This window comes from Myripristis murdjan, chromosome 24, assembly GCF_902150065.1.
Source record: "Myripristis murdjan chromosome 24, fMyrMur1.1, whole genome shotgun sequence".
Classification (NCBI taxonomy): Eukaryota; Metazoa; Chordata; class Actinopteri; order Holocentriformes; family Holocentridae; genus Myripristis; species Myripristis murdjan.
This window is the reverse complement of record NC_044003.1, coordinates 11,245,029-11,271,570: the sequence shown is the minus strand read 5'-3', so window position 1 is coordinate 11,271,570 and position 26,542 is coordinate 11,245,029. Positions and strand designations below refer to the sequence as shown.

General features: G+C 42.3%; 3 protein-coding genes across 4 annotated transcripts; all 3 read left to right on the top strand.

The window, feature by feature from the left end:
* Window positions 1-1,446: 1,446 nt before the first annotated feature.
* On the top strand, window positions 1,447-7,355 carry paplnb (papilin b, proteoglycan-like sulfated glycoprotein). Its single transcript, XM_030047906.1, has 13 exons — window positions 1,447-1,624; window positions 1,873-1,955; window positions 2,352-2,461; window positions 3,001-3,061; window positions 3,171-3,273; window positions 3,590-3,720; window positions 3,863-4,180; window positions 4,481-4,657; window positions 4,748-4,898; window positions 4,998-5,078; window positions 5,556-5,727; window positions 5,837-5,915; window positions 6,897-7,355. The coding sequence occupies exons 2-13, from the start codon at window positions 1,899-1,901 to the stop codon at window positions 7,239-7,241; spliced, it is 1,785 nt and encodes a 594-aa protein (XP_029903766.1). The 5' UTR covers window positions 1,447-1,624; window positions 1,873-1,898; the 3' UTR covers window positions 7,242-7,355.
* Window positions 7,356-7,874: 519 nt separating this feature from the next.
* On the top strand, window positions 7,875-11,715 carry erh (ERH mRNA splicing and mitosis factor). Its single transcript, XM_030047905.1, has 4 exons — window positions 7,875-8,023; window positions 8,431-8,518; window positions 10,641-10,761; window positions 10,882-11,715. The coding sequence occupies exons 1-4, from the start codon at window positions 8,021-8,023 to the stop codon at window positions 10,982-10,984; spliced, it is 315 nt and encodes a 104-aa protein (XP_029903765.1). The 5' UTR covers window positions 7,875-8,020; the 3' UTR covers window positions 10,985-11,715.
* A 314-nt stretch (window positions 11,716-12,029) lies between these two features.
* Window positions 12,030-26,231, top strand: smek1 (SMEK homolog 1, suppressor of mek1 (Dictyostelium)). 2 transcript variants are annotated; one of them, XM_030047903.1, is made up of 15 exons: window positions 12,030-13,158; window positions 14,178-14,233; window positions 14,338-14,436; window positions 14,594-15,211; window positions 16,336-16,413; window positions 16,519-16,635; window positions 17,710-17,826; window positions 18,046-18,177; window positions 19,032-19,134; window positions 19,223-19,381; window positions 19,521-19,690; window positions 20,569-20,708; window positions 23,052-23,242; window positions 23,607-23,818; window positions 25,090-26,231. In XM_030047903.1, exons 1-15 carry the CDS (start codon window positions 13,017-13,019, stop codon window positions 25,207-25,209), a joined length of 2,454 nt encoding a protein of 817 aa, XP_029903763.1. In that variant the 5' UTR covers window positions 12,030-13,016; the 3' UTR covers window positions 25,210-26,231. The 2 variants fall into 2 exon arrangements, with proteins under 2 accessions (XP_029903763.1, XP_029903762.1); XM_030047902.1 differs by having other exon boundaries at window positions 12,031-13,158; window positions 20,566-20,708.
* Window positions 26,232-26,542: the final 311 nt, after the last annotated feature.

Sequence of the window (26,542 nt, the reverse complement as noted above, 5' to 3'; positions counted from 1 at the left end):
CATGCAGTCGGCGGCGGAACTGAGGCAGCAGCAGGAGGAGCTGAAGGAGAACTACGCGGAGCTGGCCCGGGACATGCAGGAGGTCATGGATACCATGGAGGACCTGCTCAGCACCAAGAGTGCCTTCGAAGCCAAGGAGAAGCAAGCGCAGAAGCTAAACCGGCAGCTCTGAGGCACAGAGAGTGACTGGGGACACTGTGACAGGCTGCATGTCATTTGCGGGAAAAACAAGACCGTGTGGGAGGGGTTTGGGGTGTGTGAGTCAACTTGGGTAAGGAAAGGAGGGAGGGGGGGCTGTGGATGTTTTCTTGGCTCTTGAACTATGCTTTAATGAGGTTCTTTAATTGACTTTTATAGACGTTTGCTGTGATTTTAGGGCTTACATTCACTGATGAGGGGTTTTCAATTGTATGTCATTGCACTAAATCCAGCAAATGTCATATTTTCTCCCTGGGGTCACACGGTCAAGGTGTACTCAAACCGAAATGAGAGAAAATGTTTATGTTGTGGACATGAATCACTTGCTTGACCACACAGAGATGCAGCATGTGCTCTGTGTCAAAAAAATGATTTGCTGATATCCCTGCAGTCATGATCATCTACTTTTTTTTTTTTTTCCTTTTTGCCCTCGCACCATTGACCATTACGTATTTCATCCTGTCACTGAGTCACTTTGTGCTGATAGCTTAGTATTTGTTGCTCTGTTTGTACCGCAGCGGCCCAGCCTGGATGTCTCCTTCAGCCTGTGGTCTGGTGAAGTGCTGCAACGGGAATCTCGCTCCCTGTTGGTACTGGTGGTAGACCCCTCATATTACCTCCCCACCAAGACAACGCTCCTCTGTGGTTTCTAGCTAAAATAAACCTAAATAGATCCCTAAAGCCCTACGCCACCCGCAGGCTCCTCTGCTGTGATTTATCTGTGTGTATTTAGTGGTTTTGGAGTGTGTGAAAGATATATTCAGTGGTCAGCAACCTGAACCAATATCAACCCATGGGAGACTTTAGGATCTCTTTTATCCTGAATTCTACATTCTGTATTCGTTTCTTGTATTCCTTACGTGATGATTTTATGAATATTACTGCTTGAGCAAATGCAATTTCTGTATAAAACAATTAAATTATACATCTAACTTATAAGTCCTCTTTCTCCTCTTCACTATTTTGCAATGATGTAATCTAATATTACCTTTTTTTGTTTGTTTGTTTGCCCGGTGGCACCAATATTTTATTTTTTAAAAGCCTTCTCTTAATTGAAAAAAAAAAAAATTACGACCTATAGTTTTCTTTCAGTAAAATGAACATATGAAACAACTTCATCCAAAACGAGCAAGACAAAAGTGATCTCTCGACAGGCTACAGTCCAAGTGGTAAAAATAGAAGGCAAATTCACAGCCAAACTCCCAAAATATGAAGATATAATTCAGACGTGTTCTGGGGACGGGAAAAAACGTGTCCTCCGCGCTTGAAACCTGACACCTATGGGCTGTGATGTTGAGGAGGAGAGGTGACGAGGTGAGGAGATAGAAAGCTGGGTGTCAGTGCTCACTGTCTCTCCCGAGCTTCACTTCCCTCTGGACTTCTCAAATCAACAGGATCTCACCCACTGAGAATTCATTTCATCAAGGTAAGAGCCCAAGATCTGCTGCAACTCTGATCATCAAATGGGATGATCTTAATCATTATCTATCCTGGTGAAAATTTTGATTTGCACAATTATTGGCTTGATTACAAATTAGGGAATGACATAGAAAGTGAATAAGTCTGTTTATCAAATTGTACATTTCAGTGCACATTAATGCTACTAGTTGTGCATGCATCACCATATATTTATGATAGGTATAAAATAGTATAAAGTAATTTTGTCTTCATCAGTTGTCCTGCAGAGGCTCCTGGTGGACATGAACATCCTGCAGGTCCTGTGTCTCCTACAGCTGCTAGCTGTACCTGCATTCACTGTGAGTCTCACTTCAGAACATCAATACATATTATACTAAATGTATTTCAATATCAAATCCCACTGAAAGGTATTGCAAAGAATACTTGGCACAGTTTAGTTAAAACTCAACATAATACATAATACACATAATATTACATTACTTCTGCACATAAAATAATACAAAATGTGTTATTTTGATACAGAATTACAGCAGAAAAGATGCATTCACATGTCACAGGATAGTTTTATCTACAGGCGATGCTGTGTTTAGGGGATGGTTTGTGGCTAAACACTCCCGATGCTATTCTGGTGTGTCTACTCTGCTCTTAGTGGGTGTTGGCGGCTCGTGGTGGGCTATAGAGTATGGCATGTGCTAGAACTGTGTGTTCCTACCAGATTTTTTTTTTCCCCACAGCGAACCCGGCCCACTCAGGACTACTGGGGAGAGTTTGGACCCTATGGGCCATGTAGTCGCTCCTGTGGCACAGGTGTGGCAATGAGAACCAGGACATGTATCACTTCAAGGTAAGATGGAGAGAAGATGCCTTCTCTTTTTTTACTTTACTAATTAGTAATCTTATTTGCTTGTTATAGTACTTGATAACACGGCTTTAACAAGAGTGCTTTATTCCTACGTCTTTATTTTTATATCAATGTCACTGCATTGATATTGTTGTCATCACATGGTTGCCGATGTAAACCATGTCTCAAGATGGCGCCACTCGAGTGGCATCCTGTTGTAGCAGCTCCTCTTTAAGTTTCTAAGCTTTTGCACATGCACATACCTAGACATTAACTCCACCTGTGCAATAATTATTATGTAGCATTCAATTATTCTTTTACTCTGTGTGCACTCTGTGTGTCTTATTTATATTTACTTATTTATATATTTTCATGTCTTTGATTGTTGTTGCTGCTGCAGCACTGTGAATTTCTCCATAGTGGGACTAATAAGGACTTATCTTATCTTGTCTTGTCTTATCTTATCTTATCTTATCTTAAACATCTTTTACCAGACCACTAAAGTCCAATGCAGTTACCTGAACTGTGCTCTCTTTTTTCAGGACAGATGGAGGACACAACTGCCTGGGATCCTCCAAATCCTTCCGCACCTGTAATACACAGGTAAATACCCTCACACTCTAGTACTTTACGCATTCAAACACAATCATATATGCGCATCATCTTTACTAAAAATGTGCAGTACTTATTATAATACTTTCTGTCGGTGTAGGAATGTCCAGTGGGGTCCAGGGACTTCAGAGAGGAGCAGTGCTCCCAGTTTGACAGAACGGAGTTCCAGGGCAAACCGTACACATGGGTGCCTTACTATGGAGGTAAAGGGTTTACTAGACACATTCAGATTAGCATCTGGGTGAAACAGCACTTGCAAATAGCTATTGGTGTTTCTTTAGCCGCCACAACATGTGTGGGGTGTCCATCAAGACAAGATGCCAATCACTGAGATGTAAATTTTAACGTATTCTTAGATTCATCACCATCTGTCTTGCTCTCACTGTATTGTCCTGTCTGATGAAGGCCACCTGTTTCACACTGGTGCCAAAGGAGATAAAACATAAACTAAGAATTACATGCAAATACTGTATGACCAAGGTCGGTGACAGGATGTTTTATGGACTGTCTGTTCTGTAGCAACCAATCCATGTGAGCTGAACTGCGTCCCCAGAGGAGAAAACTTCTTCTACAGACACAAACCTGCAGTTGTGGATGGGACAAAGTGTTATGTCGGACGCACTGACATCTGTGTGGATGGTGTCTGCAGGGTAGGGGCAAACCTGTGAAGAAGAAATATGGACTTTTAGAAATTATAATATGTGCACCACTTGATTGTCAGATTTGTTTTTATTTGTTTTAAGCTTTATGTGCAGGAGAGGCCTCAGTTTTTTATTCTTTGTTCCTTTCCAGCTGCTCACAGCTGGAGATTTTCCAGGCTTGGATGAAGACATTAACTCTGTCCACTCCACCACTCCTGTGGCCACTGGTCAACACCCAAGGGAGATGCGCACATACAGATACAGAGCTGGTGTCTACGGCGAGTGCTCTGCCACCTGTAACGGAGGCATGCAGTATCGCAGAGTGGAGTGTATTGTTCAGGACTCGGTGACCCCTCAGGTGGTCGATGAGTCTTTCTGCATTTCTCAGCGTCTACTGAGGCCAGCGAGCCAGCAGGCCTGCAACATGCACCCGTGTGGTGCTGAGTACAGCGTCTCCAGCTTCAGTGTGGTTGGTGTCTTGCACGGGAGGACTCCCACACTCATACTGACAAAAACATGACAGGAATTGTTTTGATGATGCTCCTCTTTTTTAACTTTTTTATATAGTCTGTTGTGTCTGACAAAATTGCATCTTCATAAACCAAAGTAGTCATTTTAAGTATTTTTCAAAATAAATAAAGGGAATTTAGTGCACTGTTGATGTGTTTGGGTTACAACACATGGCACCCTTAAGTTGTTGTCTTCTCTTGTTGAGACTGGTGACTTCATCTGGAGTATTTTTTGGTCTCTTGTCTGTCATGACGGTCAGTGTTCGGTGAGTTGTGGGGAGGGCCAGCAGACGAGGGAGGTATTCTGTGTGGGACTTGGAGGAGAGCGTCTGGGTGACCACGCCTGCAGCGGACTAGTACGGCCCCATGCTGTCCAGACCTGCCGCAGAGCCGCCTGTCACACACGCATCACCTGGCATGTGACCGAGTTTGGCCTGGTAGGTGAAGGGAAAACAGAGCGACTTGAAAGTGGACAGAAATGAAAGCTTTTATGTCCACTCATTTTACTCTCTTCGCCCCGGTTTCAGTGCACCAGAAGCTGCGGCGGTGGCGTGAGAGAGAGGAGGGTGGGCTGTTTTGATACAGACCTGAACCCCTATGAGGAGGCCAGGTGTGGACAATCCAGCAGACCCAGCACTGTGGAGACATGCAACACACAGGCATGCCCCGGGGCACAAAGTGAGCCTAATCCTAATCTGTTATACTCTCTTACTGTTTGAGGATGTGTGTGTGTGATTCTATTTTTTTTTCTATTTACCCATCCTTGTCTCTCTGTAGTGGTCCCAAGTGTGCAGGACCCAAGAACACATGGAAGCACCGTGAGAGGATTCGTGCCCTATGTTCCAGGAGAGCCTTCAGGTATGTAGAAGAACATGTGGGGGATGTTTTGCTTGATTTCTGTTTTTCTTTGCATGTTTGAACATGTAAATTTGACGCCGTTTTTATGTGTGCATATGCTTTAATAAACACAGCAGCAGTAAAAAAGAAAAGACGAGCAAGGAATCTTAAAAACCCCTTTCATACATGAATGCATCCCGGGATGGTAAACCAAATGTGCCCTCATGTTCTAATTTTCCCTGCATGTCTAGACCATGATGACTCTGATCTCTCACTGCTTTCTTATCCCTCATTCGTAAACACAGAGCTCAAACAGTTTCTTTTACTACCTTACTACCGAAACCCATATTTACATTCCAAAATAGGTTACCCAGACAAACATAACTATTACCAAATATAACCCTTAAAACCTAGTATAAAGATAAACATGTATTTTGCACAGCTTTAAGGTATATATGGTAGCAGGGCACATGTTTGTTTGACCATGTCTGCTTCTAGGTGCACTTCCTTCAGCTCCAAGGCCAGCTACAGACGTTCCCTATGAACCCTTCCGCACAATAATCGGTCCTCACTGTGCACAGTCGTACTACGGCTGCTGTCCTGATGGCCACACCTCCGCCACCGGGCCCAGGAATGAGGGCTGCCCACAAGATGACTGTGTTCGCACCAGGTAAGACTCCATTTCCCCTCCTAATCAATGCCTGAATGTCTCAGCTCAGTATAAAGTGTTGGCTTGTTTTCTGCAGAGTGTGTGAAAAGTTTCTCTGCCTCTGCCATAGGTACGGCTGTTGCTTGGATGGGGTGACACCGGCTCAAGGCTTCGGAAGGGCGGGATGTCCTGATTTCCCAGCAACTGTGGTAAAAAAAAAAAAAAAAAAATTGTATTATTTTCTCTTGATGCTTTCCTGTGCTCTCCTTTCCTGTTTCCGCCGCCCAGAGGTGACCACTGGACTCCAAAATCTATCATTTATTGTCAATATGTTGCATTTAGAATAGAGGAAAAAATACTCAAGAAAAGGGAACTGGAAGGGAACTGTTTTTCCATTAGATTTGTCTTGATTCATGTTGATCTCATTTCATTTCATTGACTGGACTTGATTTTATTACTTGCCCATTCATCCCCCAGTTGCACTCCTGGTCAGCCTGTAACTGCGTCTCCTCTTTCTGTGATCCTTCCAAAGATTTTTTCCCATTTTTTTTCCCTTTTTTTTTTTTGAGGGGGGAGTTTTCTTTCTCAATATGAGAACTCAGGGGGTGTCATTTTGTTTTCTATAAACTGTGGCACTTTAAACCCCTTTGAGGCCGTAAACAGTGATTAAAGGCTTGAAATAAACGGAAACTTGAACTTGAAAATTGGTTACCATTATTGCAGCTTGAAGAGTAACCAAACCTCAAACCCAAATCTCTGTGAGGCCTGACATTCAAAGGCGAGAAGCAGGAAATGCTGGTCTTTTTTGGCACATGACGTCACCCTCACCAGATTACAACAGGTGGCGACAGCACATGCCACCAGGCCTCACAAAGATTTGAGTTTAGGGTTTGGACACTCTGCACATGATACGAGTCTACAGATGTCAAAGAAACACACCCTTCTCAAAAACATATATATTATTTATTTAGTTAGTCAGTTATTACCATTTCTGCATCCAAAGTGTTTCCAAGCTTTGTTTCTAAGTGAATACATAACATTTCAATAGTGGCTACATGCTTGCCATTAATAGATTTGCAGAGAATAATTATGCACCTATGCTGAATTTACCAGTATTGTGCAGGTGGTTGGTTTCTAATTTATTAATCTCCCTCGGTATCTGTCTCTCCTTTCTCTTTTTCTTTTTCTAGCAGCGTTCACCTCCCTCTGCCTATCCATCAAGTCCATCCACTCCATCCACTGCCTCTACTCCCTCCACTGCACCCTCTCCATCCTCTCCATCCACCCCATCCACTGGTGATGTGTGCTCCATGCCGCGTGACGAAGGCTCCTGCGATACCTGGAGGGTCCGCTTCTACTATGATTCAGCCGCTGGCAAATGCACCGAGTTCTGGTATGGAAGCTGTGAGGGCAATGGCAATAACTTTGCCACCCTGGAGGCATGTCAGAGAAGATGCGGCAACGTGGTGAGGGCAGCTCCAAGAGCGACTCCCCGGAGAGGGCCGACCAGGGCTGTTCTGAGGGCAAGGGCATAACCATGCTCACCACTAATACCTCTGATACGCAGGACGGACCAGAACGGCTTCTCTTTGAAATGTATCACACTACTCCTGTGCACACACACACACACACACACACACACACACACACACACACACACACACACACAGACACACACGCATACACACAAACATGTAAGATATATATAGTACAACATACCCCACCTTACACTGAAACAACAATAAACCTACAATAAAGATAAATCTGTCCTGAAAAATATGCCTTGTTACTTTTTCTGTATTTTAATCCTTTTAGAATATCGATTTTGTTTTGTCTGAATTGCTCTGTGTATACATGTGTGTAAATTGCCTATTTTGTCAGAATACACTTGCAAAAATGATTTAATCTCAATATAACCAGTCTTGGTAAATAATAAATAAATAAATAAATAAATGTATGGTCTGCACTGGTGGATAAAGGGATGAGTGTGTGTGATATCAGGCTTAAAATCACAGAGAGAAAAACTTTTGAAATTGGTACGTGTGTTTTTTTCGTTTTTTATCCTTTTTTTTTGGGTGAAAACAGCGAGGAAGAAATGACAAGTTTTATTATTTTAAACGTGTGTGTTCTTTCTCGAGTCATACCTTTATTTTGAAATACCACTGACTCTCACACCGGAAGAGGATTATACTTCATTTCCGTTGTATTTTGAGCTGAAACAGCTGCTCTGCACGGTGAATTGAGAAAGATAAACTACGTTTGAACACGGTTTTGTTGTCCAAACCAACAGTCACAGTCTGGGTTCAACGCGAACATGGTGAGTGCGGTTTTATTTCATGTTTCGGCGTTTATGAAGCCGCAGTATCTTAATTATCCTGCTGCTGAGCTAAAACAACGTTAGCAAGGCTAATTAGCTACCAGGCTAACGTTTACTGTGTCAAACCAATATGTTGACCCATTTCTGTTGCTGCCATGAACATCTAACCTATAAATGAACAATTCATGTGATCAGATCATGCGGACACAAGTGAATTTACCATGATTCATTTTCTGTGTGCCGAGCCGACACCACAGCTGAATGAGTAGGCAGCATGTTTGGTGAAAGAAACTGAAGTGGCGATCACAAATAGGTCTTAAATAGCTGCTTCCTTTGTGAAAAACCTCTCTTCGGCTCCCGTGCCTCGTCTCACATAACATGGGTATTAATTGTTGTTGTCTTTACAGTCGCACACAATTTTGCTCGTCCAGCCAACCAAGAGACCCGAGGGCCGCACATACGCTGACTACGAGTCAGTCAATGAATGCATGGAAGGTGAGACCTCACTTTTGTCTTTTTGTCTTATTTTAGTGCTTATTTGATGGCAAGATTGCAGTTTTTATGGATGATTACAAAAGTATGCATTGTCTCATAACAACTCAGTCAGTATTTCTCAGTGTGGCTTTGAGCTAGAGTCATTTTACTTTGATATTATTCAGTTTATCCTTTTCCACTGCCTGGCCTTTCCCCAGGGACGAGGACTCCTTTGAGGTGCTGTCTGCATTTTGACTGTGGGGATGAGGGGGGAATTTAGTTTCAGGGACATTTTCTTGACCCCACTTGTAGGGCTTTTCCACTGGGACTTTTGGCCATGCTCAGTCAAACAATGCCGTGCTGATTTGCATTTCCATTACCAGTGTAAGTGTGCTGAGTTGTGCCGTGGCATTCCCGAAATGTCCCATCTCCAAAGTATGTCCAAAGCGTCTCGGACCTGCCCTCAAGTGGGCTACGACAGCTTCACAGGGCTTTGTCATGATTCATTGGTTAGAGAGAAATCGAGCAGCTTTGAGACAGAGCAGTTTACAGCTAGGAAATACAAAAATGAGACTTGTGAAACTTGTATTGTAGTTGATAATCTACCCATGTTAAAAAAAAAAAAAAAAAAAAAATCAGTGAATTTCCTAGCTGCATTAATAATGTTCATATTAGGCAGGCATTAAAAAAAAAAAAAAAAAAAAAATCAAAACACTAGTGTCCCTACAAGTGTTTTGTTTTCACGTAGTAGAACACAGAAGAAAACTTGCCTGTGGGCAAATGGTGGGACTTCCCTGTTATCTTCAAGTGGGGAGCGCTGTTGTGATAGAGAGCAAATCCCAGCTACACCGGGCTGACACACCCAAAATGGAGCCGAGCCAGCATGTGTATGGAAAACCACAAAAGGTGCCTGCTCCAGTGGTAGTACTCTCCAAGGAATTTGGGGGTTAGGCTTGCAGGGGTGACCGTTGCTGATTGGTCAAAAACAATTCAGTGAAGTCTAATTTGAAGTGAAGTCTAATTCGAGCTCTGTCCTAATGTCTTAGTCTCCATGGCTAGCCTGTTGTTAGCCTTGCTGAACAGTGGGCATGTCACAGATCTGGGGTCTGTTTGAGCATGACAAGTTAAACCCTTTTTCAAGTCCTAAAAGAAGAACGCAAAACAAAAATTCCCCTCTCAGAAATGCCTTCAGAGCACAACGTTGCTACACTTTGAGCGTTTTTAGGTTTGATTTTTTGAAAACAATAGCAGTAGCAGCATCTATATCATTATCAATTAATTTCCAGTTAGTCAGTGTTAGCTATATATGCATTGATCTCTCTGGCCCTGGCACAGCTTAATTACATCAACGTTTGTCCTGCCCTACAATGGTGCCGATTGGGCTAATTTGTGTCTCAGCTGAGAAATCACACTTGAATTGAGCAACATCAGACCGATAAGCTATTTATGGCTGGAGATATACTTGCTTTTAACTACATATAAACACACACATGATGTCTGCCTTGCAAATCCTGCAGCTGTTGGTTGTGCATGTTCTCTGACATTAATGCTACACATCCGCAAGATGCAATACACATGTATGAACAGTAGGGTGTGGGAATGTGGAAAGCTAAGGGGTCTGTTGGCATGTCAGCACCAATAATAGTTGAAAATTTTGAAAACAAGCTAATAGACCAAGTCTGCAAATACCCACATCTTAAATACCATCTATAATAACAGTGTCGCCATGTTTATTGTTTACATCGTGAAAATCTGGAAGTTTTATTTACGTAAAAGATGCATGTTATATGCACCCATGTGGGAAATATAAAGTATAAACATCTATATTCCTAGCTATACATAAGTTAATATTTACTACAGGTCAGAATTGCTATTCTTTTGGAATTTCTCAGTTATCAAGTAGTGCATATATTGTGGGCACATGACAGGAAAGTCGTAATAAAATTCATAACATGCACAACATGTCATGAGCTGGAGATGAACGCATAATATTTGAACTTTGCAGTAATCCACTGAACTGTGAAACTTCCTTTAGTAAGAGATGTGAAGCATAACAGGACACTTTCGCTTCTTGAATTTTGTCTTGAGTTTTGTCAGTACTCACATTTTAGAAAACGTTCTCCTCTCTGCGACTCTCTTCCAGGTGTGTGCAAGATGTATGAAGAGCATCTGAAGAGGATGAATCCAAACAGTCCCTCCATCACTTACGACATCAGTCAGCTGTTTGATTTCATCGACGACTTGGCAGATCTGAGCTGTCTGGTGTAAGTATGAGTTTGCCATTAAACGCCTAAGATTTTGATTTACTGGAAAAGGATCACGACATTGGTGTTTTATCAGTTGAATATGTTTTTTTTTTTGTAATATGTTTTTATTACATGTAGGTACAGGGCTGACACCCAGACATACCAGCCGTACAACAAAGACTGGATCAAGGAGAAGATCTACGTGTTACTGCGGCGTCAGGCTCAGCAGGCTGGGAAGTAAAGGCAGGGGAGGAAGGAGGTGTTGTCCCTGCCACACAGACCTGGAAGCTCTTTACCCTGCACTACTTCAAATTTGTAACAACCTCATGGTAAATTTCCCGAGCAGCTTATAGATCTGTGCATACGGTCAACATTGGATCCATCGGGGGGGGTTCAGATAATCAACACATTGGGAAAGGAAGGTGTTTTTATAAATGGGTTGAAAAGAGAAACTGGGGGCTTTCTACGGTCATGGATGGAGTTGCACTTGGTGGCATACATTTGTTTCTCATACAGTCTGTGCTAAGGACGGGGCAATTTCCCTGCAAAGACTAACTTATAGGTGACGAAGGATCTCTTCCAGGAGAAATGCTCCACAGTATAGATAAAAGCAGAGTTTTTGTTTGACAAATTCTTGTCTCTTCTGATGTGTTTTTATTTTCTACGAGTTTTGTGACATTTTTTTTTTATATATCTATATATACATTTAGGTGGATTTGAACATGCTGTTGAAAGAGGGTGATTTATTCTGTTTTAAAGTACACTGACTCCACAGACTGACGAGTTGATTTCAGAAGCTATATTTTTTCCGCATCGCATCTGTTACCATACCTCCATCAGATATGTGAAATGCCATTTTTGTAAACTTTTTAATAGTTTCTGCCTGACGTTTTATTTTGGTGTTAATCTCCTCACTCCTGTCAGCGAATTCTCCTTGATTTAAAACAAATAAAATATTGTTTTTTTTTTGGACTGGTTTCGATTGCTTTATCCGCTGTAACAAGAATGAGGGACAAATTGTCCTGTTGAGACCAAAGTTATATAACAGAAATTGCAGGTTTTCCTCCCAGCTCTGCAAACATGAGCCGCTGCACTGGAGCGCAGCTTGCAGAGTCAAATGCAAAAAGTGTTTGACGGGAAGCTTGAGGTGGATGCAGAGACCCAGCCGGGGGTTGCAGGGTGATGCTGGATGCTGCTGGACCCCCCGTGCCGAGCCAAACGCGCGCAGCGCCTCGTGAAAACACGCTCCTGGGTGCACTGTCTCTTTAAATGTGGCGGGCTGCCCTGTTGTTGCTGTGCTGGAAACCCCGTACTGACTCTGAAGGGACCCAAGATGGCTGAATACTCACGGGGGGGCAGTTAGCAATTACCTAAGCAAGACGTCGGGAATGAATGGCAAATAGCATTATAATGTAAAGCGTAACCTCGGAGGACGCACACGACTACAGTTTGTTGAGTTGCATATTTTTGTAATGCACGGATACCAGTAAGGAGAGACTGGTCTCTCCGCGGCCCCGAGCCAGAACATGGCGGAACACTTGGGGAAGAAATAGCAGCTAACGTTAGCCAGCTAGCGTATTATCGAGACACACAATTAGAAGCGTCGGTTTGAGACAAAACACCGGCTTTACGGTCCGTGAACGCAAAACAATGTCGTCGGTGCATGGCCCAAGTCTCTCCGTGATGAATGGTTCTTTAGCGGTGAACATGTTGAGCGTAGGCAGTTAGCGTACCAGCTAGCTAGTTAACTTACCAGGTTTGCTAGCTGCTGTCACTGGCTAACGTTGCGGGGTCGCGTACAAACTGTTCCCACCAGCAGGCAGACTATTCGGAACAATTGAGCAGAACTAGACGACCACACTTTGAATGTTGTCCTTTCGCCTGTCTGTAAAAACCGTGTAATGCTACCCAGCTCTTCTTTAGTCGATTAATAAGCCTGCTGACGCCAGTGTCCTCCGCACTATAAAATCAGGCTACTGCTAGCATGCTATGATGTTCAGTAAGCGGATTTCTGCGGCGCGTTGCCTGTAGCCGGGACGAGACAAGTTTTGGGGGAGTTTTGTCAAGATCATCGGAGATTTTAGTTTCAACCGCAGAGTAGATCGGGAAACACGCCTGGTTTGACTTGTGAGCTGGCCGGGTTGACCCTTGACATACAGTGGAGCTGCATTGTGGCGGACAGGTGTAACAAGTGAATTGAAGAAGAAGCAGCCAGCCTGTAAAGTCAAGGCGAAGGCCCGGGAGGGAGATCCCGGTTACAGCCGCCTGCCAAGATGACGGACACTCGCCGCCGAGTTAAAGTTTATACCCTCAATGAGGACAGGCAGTGGGACGACCGTGGGACAGGACACGTCTCATCCAGCTATGTGGAGCGATTGAAAGGCACGTCTCTCCTGGTGCGAGCGGAGAGTGATGGTAAGATGAAGGGGGATCACATTCCCACAGCTGTGTCCTGTGTGCCTTATTTCATTTCCACAGTAAGCCTTCTACTTGAATGTGCTTGTTCATTTCTGCCTCCTACAACCATATAAGAAAGATTGCACGGGCCACAGAAACACAGCTTTATTGGGAATGAAATGAAATGGGAAAGATTGGAGAGTTTTGGATACATTCAGGCTCTGATCAGGGACTGCAGCAATACAACGGATAGATAGATAGATACATACATACATACTTTATTCATCCCGAAGGAAATTCACAGTTTTCAGCAGTATCCACAGAGTACAAGATTAAGTAAATCAAAAATAAAGAGTAAGTAAATCAAAAATAAAGAATAAAAGATGACCCTCGAGATCTAAAGATCTAAGTACCAATGTGCAAAAAAACAATGTGCAAAAAACCAATAAAACCAGTGTGCATCAATGTATACAATGTGCATAGATGAGGGCAATGGTAAATTTACAGTATACGGAGCATGTTTGATGACAGGAGTGCATGGTTTAGTCAAACTGTCACTAGTTGAACACCCCTAGATTGCACATCTTGGAGGTAGCACAGACGACAGACCTACTTCTCTGGCTTCTGGTTTTGGGAAGGCTTATGCTATCAACTCAAGCCAGAGAATTAGTATGGCTTTTAAATGAGTGGCATTTTCATTTGACTTTACTTGAAGTCTTAAACTAATCAGTGCAACAATGGTTCTGTGAGTAGTAAATGTCTACACTTACTCTCCCACTCACATAGATGAGTAGCCTGAGACATAAAAGATCACCTGCACACAACAACAAACACACACTCATCAGCACTGTTTCTTGCTTAGGCACTAGCACTTTGTCAAAACTGCTGTTTTCCTCAACATCCACGGCGTAGCTTGACACAGAGCTGAATTTCTAACCGCTTTTACTTTGCAGTTGGCAGATCTGCAGCTTAATTTTGTGTTGTAATGAGAGTACATCGGCTGTGTTTGAGGATATCTTTGTTTGTCACCCCTAAAGGTTCCCTACTGCTGGAGTCCAAAATCAACCCAAACACAGCCTACCAGAAACAACAGGTCAGGCCACGGTCATAGCATCATGCAGTATATGTTGGAAATGGATGTACCTCTTATGTTCATTGAATTCAAACTGGTTTGTTTGTTTGTTTGTTTTTGCACAGGACACATTGATAGTATGGTCAGAGGCTGAGAATTATGATCTGGCACTCAGCTTCCAGGAGAAGGCCGGCTGTGATGAAATCTGGGAGAAAATATGCCAGGTAACTGCACTGCTCTTTTTGTGTGGGTGTATGTTTGACCATCCATCCATCTGTGCATGCATTTGCTATTAAGTGTAATTTGTGTGTTGTTTGGGATAGTTCCTGTAACCAGCTACATTTGGACATCACTTGCCTATACATTTGGTTTGCTGTTTAGGTGCAGGGGAAAGACCCATCGGTGGACATCACCCAGGACGTGGTGGACGAGTCTGAGGAGGAGCGCTTTGATGACATGTCATCTCCGGGCCTGGAGCTGCCGCCGTGTGAGCTCAGCCGCCTAGAGGACCTGGCCGAGCTGGTGGCCTCCTCACTCCCATCGCCGCTGCGGCGAGAGAAGCTGGCACTTGCTGTAGAGAACGAGGGCTATATCCGTAAACTCCTGGAGCTTTTCCGCGTGTGTGAGGATCTGGAGAACCGAGAGGGACTTCACCACCTTTATGAAATCATTAAGGGCATCTTCCTGCTCAATCGTACCGCACTCTTTGAGGTCATGTTCTCTGAAGAGTGCATCATGGACGTCATTGGCTGTCTGGAGTTTGACCCTGCACTCCCGCAGCCGCGGCGCCACCGGGAGTTCCTCACTAAGACAGCCCGCTTTAAGGAGGTGATCCCCATCTCTGACCCGGAGCTGCGTCAGAAAATCCATCAGACGTACCGGGTGCAGTACATCCAGGACATGGTGCTGCCCACACCCTCTGTGTTTGAGGAAAACATGCTGTCCACGCTGCACTCCTTCATCTTCTTCAACAAGGTGGAGATTGTTGGCATGCTACAGGTGAGATGGACAACTATATTGATTCACATACAGAAACCAACATTTAAGAGTACTACGGATAGGTTTTTAAAAATAAGAATTTGCATTTCTTTGCCTTTTCAGGATTTGAGTCATTGTAAAAGCAGTCCAGTGACAAAATAAATGCAAATAGGCCCTCTACAACCAAACTTAATGGACATAAATAAATCTTTCATGAAGTAGAAATACATACCTGGAGTATAATTTTTAGGCTGGGTGTGCATTTGGTGTGGTCTAGGGCTTAAAGTAATTACAGGATTGCACAGCACACAGTTTTTATTTTTGGTTTATTGTGCTTTACTCTTGAGTTCCCCTGTGAGTCTTTTTAAGGTCATGTGACCTTTGTTTTTGTACTGTGTCAACTCAGCACTGTTTATGTATGGGTATCTCCATAGAGACGAAGGAGTGTCGTGTAAATGAGTTATGCTGCGCTAGAGGAAAACTGAAACTTGCGTGTTCTTGACTCTGGTACACTGTGCAGTGTGAAGTTCAGGAGTCCAACACCACTGATATGAGTTTCTCTGTTCCTCATCCACCACGAGGAAGCCTTAGCAAACTAAGACCCGAAAACTAACAAACCAGCTGCAGTGTTACATTGATTTAAACAAACTGTTTATATGTGCGTTTACATATTTATCGGATGATGTTGAGTTTTTGGTCTTGAAAAATGTTGCACAGTTAATTCACTGGTATAATCCACACCAGAGACAGTGTTATTTTAACAGATTTTCTTTTAATGCAATACAATACAACATTTTCTTTTAAAGCAGTTTTAACATGAGCGGAAAGGTTTCACCCCCTTCTCTGGTCTAAAGAGGGCTTATAGTGATCAGTTATTTTGATTATTTAAAAACGATGCCACAAAATAAAGTCATTGGAGAATTTACTGGATGTTGATTTTTCTTTCCTGGTTATTAATAAATTACCTGCACATCTGACTCTTCCCTAGTTTCAGTGAGCAATTCAGCACTACTAGATATGTGGAATGCACCAATTAATCTCTGACCCTAGATAAGTGTGAGGGTCAAGGGTCGTTTTGTCATCCTGGTCTTTTTACCCTCTACATTGCCCTCACTTCCTCTTTTCTCCTTCCCTTTTGATGTCAGGACGATGAGAGGTTTCTGACGGACCTCTTTGCACAGCTCACAGATGAGGCCACAGATGATGACAAAAGACATGAACTGGTATGCTAAACCCTCATCGGATTTGGTGATTTTGCGACATAACATCGTTTTTCTCCTTGTGCTCAGCATCATCGAGCTGTTTTCGTCTTTGTTATTTCCTTGTAGGTAAACTTCCTAAAGGAATTCTGTGCATTCTCACAAACGTTACAACCTCAAAACAGAGACGCCTTCTTCAAGACTTTGTCAAACATGGGCATTCTGCCTGCACTAGAGGTCATACTGGTGAGTGCTTCCACTTAAGCAAACATGCTGTCATCGAATAATTGTATAATAATTGTTTGGGCTCTGAATTTCTGGCTTTGGCTGATGTTTTAAATTTGGACTGCACAATGAACAGACATGATTTTGTCTGCATAGATGATTGCCGTTTCAATGTGAAGAGCGGATGCGTGTATATGATGAGTGTTAGTGCTTCGAATTTGCTCCATTTCAGTAAATGGTCAGCCAGGGATTCTGCACAACACAATAATACCTTGTTTAGAAAGCTGCCTCAGATTCCTTTCCCTCTGGTATAATGTTGCAGTCTCTTGTGACTTGTGAGTCAATATTATGATTTTTGACTTTTTTTTTATTTGGTCACGCACACAGCTCCAGTTTAAATGACTGATATTAAGGAGTTTTTGTCACTAGCCTAAAACTCCAGTCATACCATGACTCATGATGGATATCTGTTTTTCAAGCATTTTCCAATGCAGTTTCACCCCACAGTCTTTTCCAACAACAAGAAACATGGCTCTGAAATAATAGGATCAATTAGCTGTCCTAATAAACCTTGTAACAAATTGAAGAAAGGTGACTAGCATGGCCGCCTACAGCTGATTATTTGAAAATTTACTTCCTCCCATCCCTGTTTGTCATTTACAACCTATTTTGCACAATCACCACTCCAGTTGATTACATTTTCTGGAAAAGGACAAAAAAATCCTCCTTTCTGGATTGCTTGACAAATTTATGTGTCAAGCAAAAGCATCTACACAAATAGATATAAATGTAGATATAAAACACATATAGCACATAGGTCACAAGCAAACCTGCACATATTTTTTATTGTATACATTATATTACATGTAACACATACGCCTTTGCACATACAGACATTTGTGAGAAAAATACCTGCTCCCCCTCCTTCCCTCTTCCTGTCCACAACATACCCATAGAGGTACACTGGGAGGAAAGGGGAAAAAAATTATGTAAATGACATAAAATGCTGTTGGGCCCCTTTTAAAAATTCTTGCCTTTGTGTATCTGTTTTGTTTTAGTCCAGTGACCAATATATAGTGTGTGTTTGTGAAACAGGGGATGGATGATGTGCAAGTGCGTGGGGCAGCGACAGATATCTTCTCCTATCTGGTGGAGTACAACCCCTCCATGGTACGAGAGTTTGTCATGCAGGAGTCTCAGCAGAATGATGATGTAAGTGTATGAACCAAGTCATCCAGACAATGTTTGGGCATTGTTTAGAGATGAACAAAATAACTGAAACAATGTATAGCATTTGGCATAATTTATCCATGCATCCACTATTAAAATACCATATTGGCACTGAAATATAAAAAAATGGGGTTTAGTGCAGTTTTCGAGCGAAACAGATGTGGGGTTACTGATGTGTTTGTGTGTTTGTCGGCCTTCCAGGACATCCTGTTGATCAACCTGATCATAGAGCACATGATCTGTGACACAGACCCAGAGCTAGGTGGAGCGGTGCAGCTGATGGGCCTGCTACGAACTCTGGTGGATCCCGAGAACATGCTGGCTACGGCTAATGTGAGTGTGCATACTACTCCTACACGCTTCCCTTTCACACTAATAATGACATGATGAGGCGTAGCCACTTAAACTAGAAGTGCACAGTGAGAAAAGTTTTAGTCTGTCAAAGTCAGTAATTAACTAAAAGCAATTTATGAAGCACAAAGTGCTACGTTTTTATTGAGTTGTTTGAACATCTTCCTATTCATTGGCTGTACTTAATCCTTGGCCTACAAATCGCATGTCAAGCTAATAAGATAGAAATTTGCCATTTCTTTATTATTTAGTCATTTTCTCACACTCTCACCCATTTTGAAGTAGTGAAATATGTGAATGCTGCCTTCATTATCAATAATTAGGTGACCCAGTTTGTACCACCCACTTCCTTTTGACTTTTTGGTGTGATGTAGTCTTTGTGCTTTGTGCAGGTCTAAACTTCAAGTTTATACTTGAAGTTTATGCATTATACTTCAAATTCAAACTTCAAGTTTATTTAATTTATATAGCACTTTAAAAATAAAACATTTGCACCAAAATACTTGACAAAAAAAAAAAAACAATCAATACAAAGAAAAGAAGGACAGGTACAAAGGGTCAGATGAAGTAGCAACAATGTACATACAAAGTAGGATTATAAAATAAAGCGAATAAAATAAATGCCAATGGCAGTGCATAATTATATACAAGGAAGGTTGAATATGCATAACAATGTAGTCTTTGACAACAAAACCAGATAAAAGATAAAGGGAAATCATAGTTAATAACCAAAGAATAAAAGTGGGTCTTAAAGCATGTCTTAAAAACTTCAGCAGACAGAACTGGTCATTCTTGAGAAGCACTAGATTGATGGTTTAACTTCACGATTTTTCCAGAAAACGGAGAAGACAGAGTTCCTGAGCTTCTTCTACAAGCACTGCATGCACGTCCTCTCTGCTCCGCTACTGGCCAACACCACAGAAGAAAAACCCAGCAAAGGTATGGGATATCTGGGAGGTGTGCAGGTTTGTGCACAAAGTTGTTGTGGTTAGATACAGACAATCAATCCCTTCCTCTTTTCTCGTAGATGATTTTCAAACATCTCAGTTGCTGGCGTTGATTTTGGAGCTGCTGACTTTTTGTGTTGAGCACCACACCTACCACATCAAGAACTACATCATCAACAAGGACATCCTCAGGAGGGTACTGGTGCTTACCGCCTCTCAGCACGCCTTCCTGGCACTATGTGAGTCACGTAATCTTTAACAAATCTATTTCTTGACGCTTCTCAATTCAAATAAAACCTTATTTGCCTTGCAGAGCATACTGCTTAAGGAATTTAAGGAGTTTTGACGGTACTTTATACTTTCTCCCTGTGGCATCAGGCGCCCTGCGCTTCATGCGGAGGATCATCGGTCTAAAGGATGAATTCTACAATCGCTACATCATGAGGAACTTCCTGTTTGAGCCGGTGGTCAAGGCCTTCCTCAATAATGGCTCGCGCTACAACCTCATGAATTCCGCCATCATTGAGATGTTTGAGTACGTCCGTGTGGTGAGTATTGCCCGCACATTTCATATCAGAAGAACTATGCAAACATTGACTTCTTTTTCATTTAGTTGTTTTTTTTTAACCTGTGCAGCAGTATTTTATTTATTTTTCCCTCATTTTTGTTGGGGCATGTGACACATATGTACTCGCCTGAATTTTTTATTTATTTATTTATTTTTTTTCTACCACATCTTCCAAGTGGAAAGCCTTCATTACAAACATGAATAAAGTCAAAGTTTTGGAATTAGCTTCAATGCAAACCGTGAACGTACAGTACCAGTGATACAGCACCAGTTTGTTTAACACTTCTTACATAATCCCATACATGTTCTTTCATAGTTCTGATGTCTTCAGTATTAGGCTACAGTACAATGTGGAAAATAATAAAAGAAAAACCTTTGAATGAGAAGGTGTGTCCAAACTTTTGACTTGGTCCTGAATATTAAATGTTTAATGAGCTTAAAACAAGGTACATATGTTTCTGTACTGCATCATGCAGGATAAACAGTGGATTTCCATCTTAGTAGGGTTTCTCAGGCTTTATTGGAATATTGGTAAAATCCCTGCTAGGGCCAGCTGCAGTCCAAAAACAGCATAACTATCCTTCAGAAACCCATGTAGGTCAAACTGTAGTGTAAACTTGTTGGATGTGGCGTGGTTTGTCTGTTCGTGCTTAATTAGTTTGGTGTGATCTCCCTTCTCTATTTCTCCCCCTTCCACATTTTCTGCATCTTTCATTCCTCATCTTCTGTCTTGGCCTCAATCCTAAACTCTTTCAAATACCTGCATTTCCCCCCTTGCCCTTCTTTTCACCCATATGTGGGCCTCGCTCTTTCTCTCCTTCTCTTTCTTTCTCTCTCTCCTCCCGTTACTCCCAGGAGGATGTGAAGTCTCTCACAGCTCATATAGTAGAGAACTACTGGAAGGCTCTGGAGGATGTGGACTATGTCCAGACCTTCAAGGGCCTGAAACTGCGCTACGAACAGCAGCGAGAGAGGCAGGACAACCCCAAACTGGATAGGTGAGAAAGCTGTGGTGGCGTCACTTGGTTACGCTATCACTTTTGTTGATTGGATGGCGCGAGGTGTTAATAGTGTGTGTATGTGTGTGCGTCTGTCTGTCGCAGTAGGTTCTTCTGCACAGTGCTGTTTTGCCAACAACAACAAAAAAGAATCATGAAAGGAACAGTAAAGTCAGTTTGGTATCTCCATAAGAGCGCTGGCATAATGATGAGCCAGCAGATTGACATGAACAGAGAAAAGTAAATTAGCAACTTAGCTGAGTTGCCTTAATGAAGCTGGAAGCAGCAGATGTGTGGCATTTAGGATATATGACAGATAATTAATTGACTATCAAAATTATGTGTAATCTTTTAATTTTATGTTGATCAACTAATAGTTTCATTACTGCAATGCAGGTGTATAGTTTTTTGGTGGTTATTGAATCTCTTCAGTTTTGTGTTGCACATTTCATTCCTGTTGTGAGCTAAAATATTCCTCCCTTGATAAGTGCAGTGCCTTTTGGTTTAATCTTCTGCCGCTCTGTTGACTAGAGCTGCTACCATGGTGACACATTAAACAGAGCTTTTGTATCTTACGTGGCCAAAATCGAATGCATTGGGAAGTCAGTATAGTGTTACATTTTGTTTATAACATATGCAAACTTGGAGACAGCGAGGAATTGTTCCAGTGAGAGGGCTCTAATTAAAAGTTGGATCCTCTGAATCTTGGCAAGTGAGAGTAAAATTGCATCATCTGCTTGTTAGCTCTGCCTACTACTGTTGGCCGTGAACTGCAAGAACATAATTAGGATGTAAAAAAAGAATGGCAACGTGAAAATGAGCATGCTTTAAAGCAGTTGTTCTCAACCATGTGCCTGTGGTAAAATCACCTACTCTCATGTTTGATTGGAACGATAATCTGCACAGTCTTGGGTCACAATTGCACACAGTTGAGACAACCCTTTTAAACCATCGGTTGTCTTAAACACGGCCAGACCAGCCCAGGCAGCATGTATGTTGCCACAGAAAACAGTCTTAAGGACGCCAGTATTTGCAGGCTTACTATTAAGCTCGAAAATACAGTCAAAACTTGGGTGTCCTCATGAGAAGAGTTTTTCTGTTTCTCTTTTGTTAATATCTTTGCTTTGTTTTTGGTGTCCTAAATTGGTATGGAATGCTGAGAACCTTTCACAGCCTATCAGATTTTGCCTGATAGGTGTGAGCAGCTCACTGGAAATAATTCCGTATTTATTTTTTTCTCCACTTTGTCAAGTGGAAGATATCTACTTGTCAGATATTTATTTAGAGACATGAGTTAGAATAATCACTTAATTTGGTCGTTCAAATGCCTTATGTTCAAATTCCATAAATTTAAGCTGCATGCAAACTGTGCAGCTACAGCAGTCGTACAAGATCATTGCATGTCACGTTGTACCTGAAGTGTCGCCTAAAATTATTTTGCTTGCAGTACGTATTAAGAGCATATGATTTCAATTTTACTACACTGTCAGACTGTCCAGTGGATCTGCCTGGCAAATTTAGACACAGAAAAACATGAGGCTCCGTTGTGGCGCTCAGACCCAGTAGTGTCTGGCTGCACACCTGCAGACCTCTGCTGTGAGATCGCATCGTTAATACCAGCCATCAGAGTGAGGAGAGATGATGGTTCCACCAACAAAAACCTAGTGCTAGTTTGGGGCCGGTGCTAGTGTCTGTTTGAAGTTGGTTCAACTTGAGAACCGTCTAAGAGCCGATTTGCTTATTCCACGGGCTAGAGCTGGCTGAAGAACCACGTCACACCCCCAATCCCATACGTCAGTGATTCTTTGTTGGGTTTTTTTTTTGTGCTGAACTCATATTTTCCCCCTTTAAGTATATTACAATGGTGTGTGTGTTCTGCATCATCCCTTTGTGTTCCAGTTGGATGGTTTGTAGACTCGGGTCATTGCAGAGGTCACATTCCCTGATTGTGGACATATTTGACCCATTAGTTTTACCCAGCCTGGACCCTGTTTGGCTGTCGTGATACACAGTATTTTGATTGTGCAGCTTACACACCTGACTCTGACTGAGGCACACACTGGTAGAAAGCAAAACTGCGCAGAACAAGCAGCTCAGTAAACCTGCCCGCACTGCCTTATTTCTCTCTTTCTCTGTCTGTTGTTCTTCTGTTGCTGTTGTTTTTTTGTTTTCTCGGAGGCTGCAAAGAGTTTGGAGTTGTAAGCTGGAGAGAATTAATGCTTGAAACAAAATATTCATAGCTGCACCATCCAAAGGGGAAAAAACAACCTTTTTGATATGTGAGAATATATAGAGAATACATTCTTTGGGTTTTACCACTAAGCTATGCGCTCTCTACTCCAGCATGAGGTCGATCCTGAGGAACCACCGTTTCCGTCGTGACGCACGGACGTTGGAGGACGAGGAGGAGATGTGGTTCAACACAGATGAGGATGACCTGGAGGACGGTGAGGCAGTGGTCCCACCTTCTGACAAGATGAAGACTGAGGAAGATCTCATGGAACCTATAAGCAAGTTCATGGAGAGAAAGAAATGTACGTATGGAGCCGCAGCTACATCAACTGTCTTTACAGCTACACTGGGGAGTCTTGTGGGGATGGAGCATTTAATTCAGTCACTTTGTTAGGGTTGTGCCCTACTGAAAGTTTCCAGAGATTTCAATACCCATGCTGTAGTTACTGATATTGGAGGCATTTTGTTTCACAGTAATAGATGTTAGAAAAGAATAGATGTTGTTTTGTTTTGTTCATGATAAATGATAAGTTCCACAGTGTTTTTAATCATGTTTTTCCAAAAGGGGATGCATGTCAAGATTGGATAATGAACATTTATCTGTCCAAGAGAAGGTAAAGAACGTGAATTCCTTTCTACCGCTCTCTTTCTGCTCCTCTTCCTTAGTGAAAGACACGGAGGATAAGGAAGTTTTGGGGAAGTCGAGCTTGTCAGGCAGACAGAACCCCAGCTTCAAGCTCTCTTTCTCTGGTTCCACCAAAACCAGCCTGTCCAGCCCGCCTTCGTCTGCCTCACTCAACCCAGGCTCACCGGGATCGCCAGGGTCTCCGGGTTCAGGGGCACGAAGTTCGCCCCCCACTGCAGCCGTCACCACAAAGGTGCTTGCCTTTGTTTTTCTGTTTTACTTTGATTAGAGATGATTAGATTTTTGCTCACATACAATTAAGAGGCCTATTCAAGCCAGTCAAGTAGGGGGTGAGACACTAGATGTTTGTACTGTCTCATGTCACTTGAGAAAACCAAATCACTGGAAAAAGCATGTCCTATGCTGAACAGTAGTTGATAAATACAACAATGCAAGAGTTCTATTATTGTGAAAAATTTGTTTAACTATGAATCTTCACACTGAAACCGTCAATTTTCACACAACTCCCACAATCCTTGTTATGTATTAGAAAGAATTGTTGTCGCCACAAATGTGCTGTAGGATTGTACAGATCCTGTACTTGTTAATCTTAAAAAGTACATGGAGAGACTGAGCAGGGAAAACGAAGGTGTGGCTGGATTTTATCCTAGTGGACTGTAGGCACGTTGGTTTGAAGTCAGTTTTATTAACATGCATTTCTCCAATACAGTAATATTACTGTTTAATTAATAACAAAGACGTAATCAGTTTATTAAAACCAGAGAGGACACATTGTCAAGGAATTAAAGGAGCAGGAAGGTGTTTTTATGTTGAAGGGTTGGGGTTGATATCTTATGTGATGAAGAGCTTAGTGCCTTAAAGCAGTCCTTCAGAATTGGCAACATAAGCCCATTTTAACAGGATTAGTTGTACGGGGGTGGAAATCTTTTGTATCATGGACATTAGGGGTGATAATTAGTCCTTTCTGTATCAACTATGTGTCTGTTTTTAATTACTTTGTCAAACTTTGAGGTCCTCTGACAGATTTAATCCCATCTGAACATGCTGCAGTATACGGCTTCGATGGTTTGCTGTTGTGGACAGAGAACAGTCTCTTGCTGATTTTAACTTGCATGGACAGCCTAAAAACAAGTTATACCATTTGCAGGGATTTCACGAGCCACTCTCATCTCTATAGTATTGGAGAAAAATGACAGATTATTAAATTACAGAGATTTTAGTCCTGTCCAAGTGAGTAGATGAAATTACATATGTCTTTTGTGGATAATTAAAACCAAGACACTGTTTGGGAAACTAATCCCATCCAAATGGCGCTGTTTAAGAAATAAACTTGTAACAGAATTGAGCTGGGAAATGACTACATGCCAGAGTGGCTGGTACCACACCAGCCGCAGCCAAACAGCAAAACCAGGTGGCCGGTTTTAATTTCACAATCAGAGTGTAAGGGTGTTAAGAATTTTTAAAAAAAGATTAAATTTGTTATCTCTGTCTTGTCTGTTCCAGGGAGGTTTGGTGGGACTGGTGGACTATCCTGACGACGATGAGGAGGAGGAAGAAGAGGATGGGGAGAGTAAAGAGGACCCTCTGCCCCCTTCCAAGAAGTCCAAACTGAGCTCCAGTTAAGCATCGGTGTCTCAGCTCTCGCTCTGCTCGACACAGTTTCAGCGTGTAGACTTAATACGGGAATGATCAAACTTGTAAACAAAATGAATGAATGAATGAAAGCCACCCCTCGCTGTCAGAAGGGGGCCAAAAGAGGAGAGGACTGAGAATGGATTCAAAGCCTCCTCGGACTATCCCAGTTTATACAAGTGCCAATCAGGAGACCAGGAGTGAAGAACCAACTGAAAAGTGAGCGATCTAGCGTGAAAGTGAGGGGGGGAAAAAGGACGATAACCGTTATCGCAGTCAGGAAGTACGACACAGATTGGAGTTTGGTAATTCAGCAACTGGAGGAAATCACAGATTGCGGGCTCGGACCATAACCCACTGCCCCCCGCCCCCCACTCAGGGAAGGACATCGCAGCGACCCAGATCGGTCGGCCAATTCAGACCCAGAACCACCACTCACACCCCTCCTCAGAAACCTCCTTCCTCCCTCTGTTCCTTTCTCCCTCTTTTTCCCTTCGCTCTCCTCTCTCTCCCTCTCTTTCTCTATTGTTTTATGTTGTTTTATTTTTTTAAGTTAGTTTATAGGACCAGACGGGAGGCAGCACGGGGCAAAAAGCTGTCCTTGTTGTCGTTTGATGATGTCATCGGTGTCGTTATCGTTGCTCAGCGGACGTTCTTTCTCTAAAGAGAAAAAAGCCAGCAGTTTCTTCATTATTTTCTTTTGTTCTCTATTTGACTCTTTCTCCTTTTTTGTAAATGACAACAAAAAAGACCTGCCTTTAAATGTTCAGGACGTTTTCAGTCGCACTTGAACAGGTTTTTAAAGACCTCAGTAGGTGAGCTAGTTTTACCCTTTTTTGCCCTTTGAAACTGCAGATTTTTTGGAAAATTTGTAATCCCGTCTTGATTAAAGATTGAGTGGAATTCTAGATGTGATTAATTTTGTCATATCTTCTCTTTTTTTTTTCCTTTTACATGAGTGTACACTTAGTTGTTCAGAATATTTGGGACCATTAAAATGATCTTTGCTGTAAGATGTCCTACTACCATTTGTCCTGATAACTGAAGTGTTTTCATGCTGCTCCTTACTGTTTTATCCCAGTCATGAGATTTCCTTAGTGCTACAAGAATTTTGACCCTGCGTTTGTACCATAACCGCAGCCATCGGCCTGATTTCACTATGCAAATTACAGAATGATGTAAAATTCAATTGATGAACTGCCAAAATAGTCAACAATCAAAGATATGAGCTAAGAAATCTGACATGCAGATACTTCCTTTGATCAACTGATTGTTTGAAACCATGTAGAAGGCAGCTTGTGGCTCGGTCTGATGCAACAAATTC

Coding starts and splice junctions, on each gene's coding strand:
- paplnb (XM_030047906.1), top strand. CDS start 1,899: ATGAACATCCTGCAGGTCCTGTGTCTCCTACAGCTGCTAGCTGTACCT. Junction 1,956..2,351: donor TAGCTGTACCTGCATTCACT/GTGAGTCTCACT, acceptor TTTTCCCCACAG/CGAACCCGGCCCACTCAGGA. Junction 5,916..6,896: donor CTGATTTCCCAGCAACTGTG/GTAAAAAAAAAA, acceptor TTCTTTTTCTAG/CAGCGTTCACCTCCCTCTGC.
- erh (XM_030047905.1), top strand. Junction 8,519..10,640: donor AGTCAATGAATGCATGGAAG/GTGAGACCTCAC, acceptor ACTCTCTTCCAG/GTGTGTGCAAGATGTATGAA. Junction 10,762..10,881: donor GCAGATCTGAGCTGTCTGGT/GTAAGTATGAGT, acceptor TATTACATGTAG/GTACAGGGCTGACACCCAGA.
- smek1 (XM_030047902.1), top strand. CDS start 13,017: ATGACGGACACTCGCCGCCGAGTTAAAGTTTATACCCTCAATGAGGAC. Junction 16,636..17,709: donor CTGCACTAGAGGTCATACTG/GTGAGTGCTTCC, acceptor TTTGTGAAACAG/GGGATGGATGATGTGCAAGT. Junction 23,819..25,089: donor CTGCAGCCGTCACCACAAAG/GTGCTTGCCTTT, acceptor TGTCTGTTCCAG/GGAGGTTTGGTGGGACTGGT.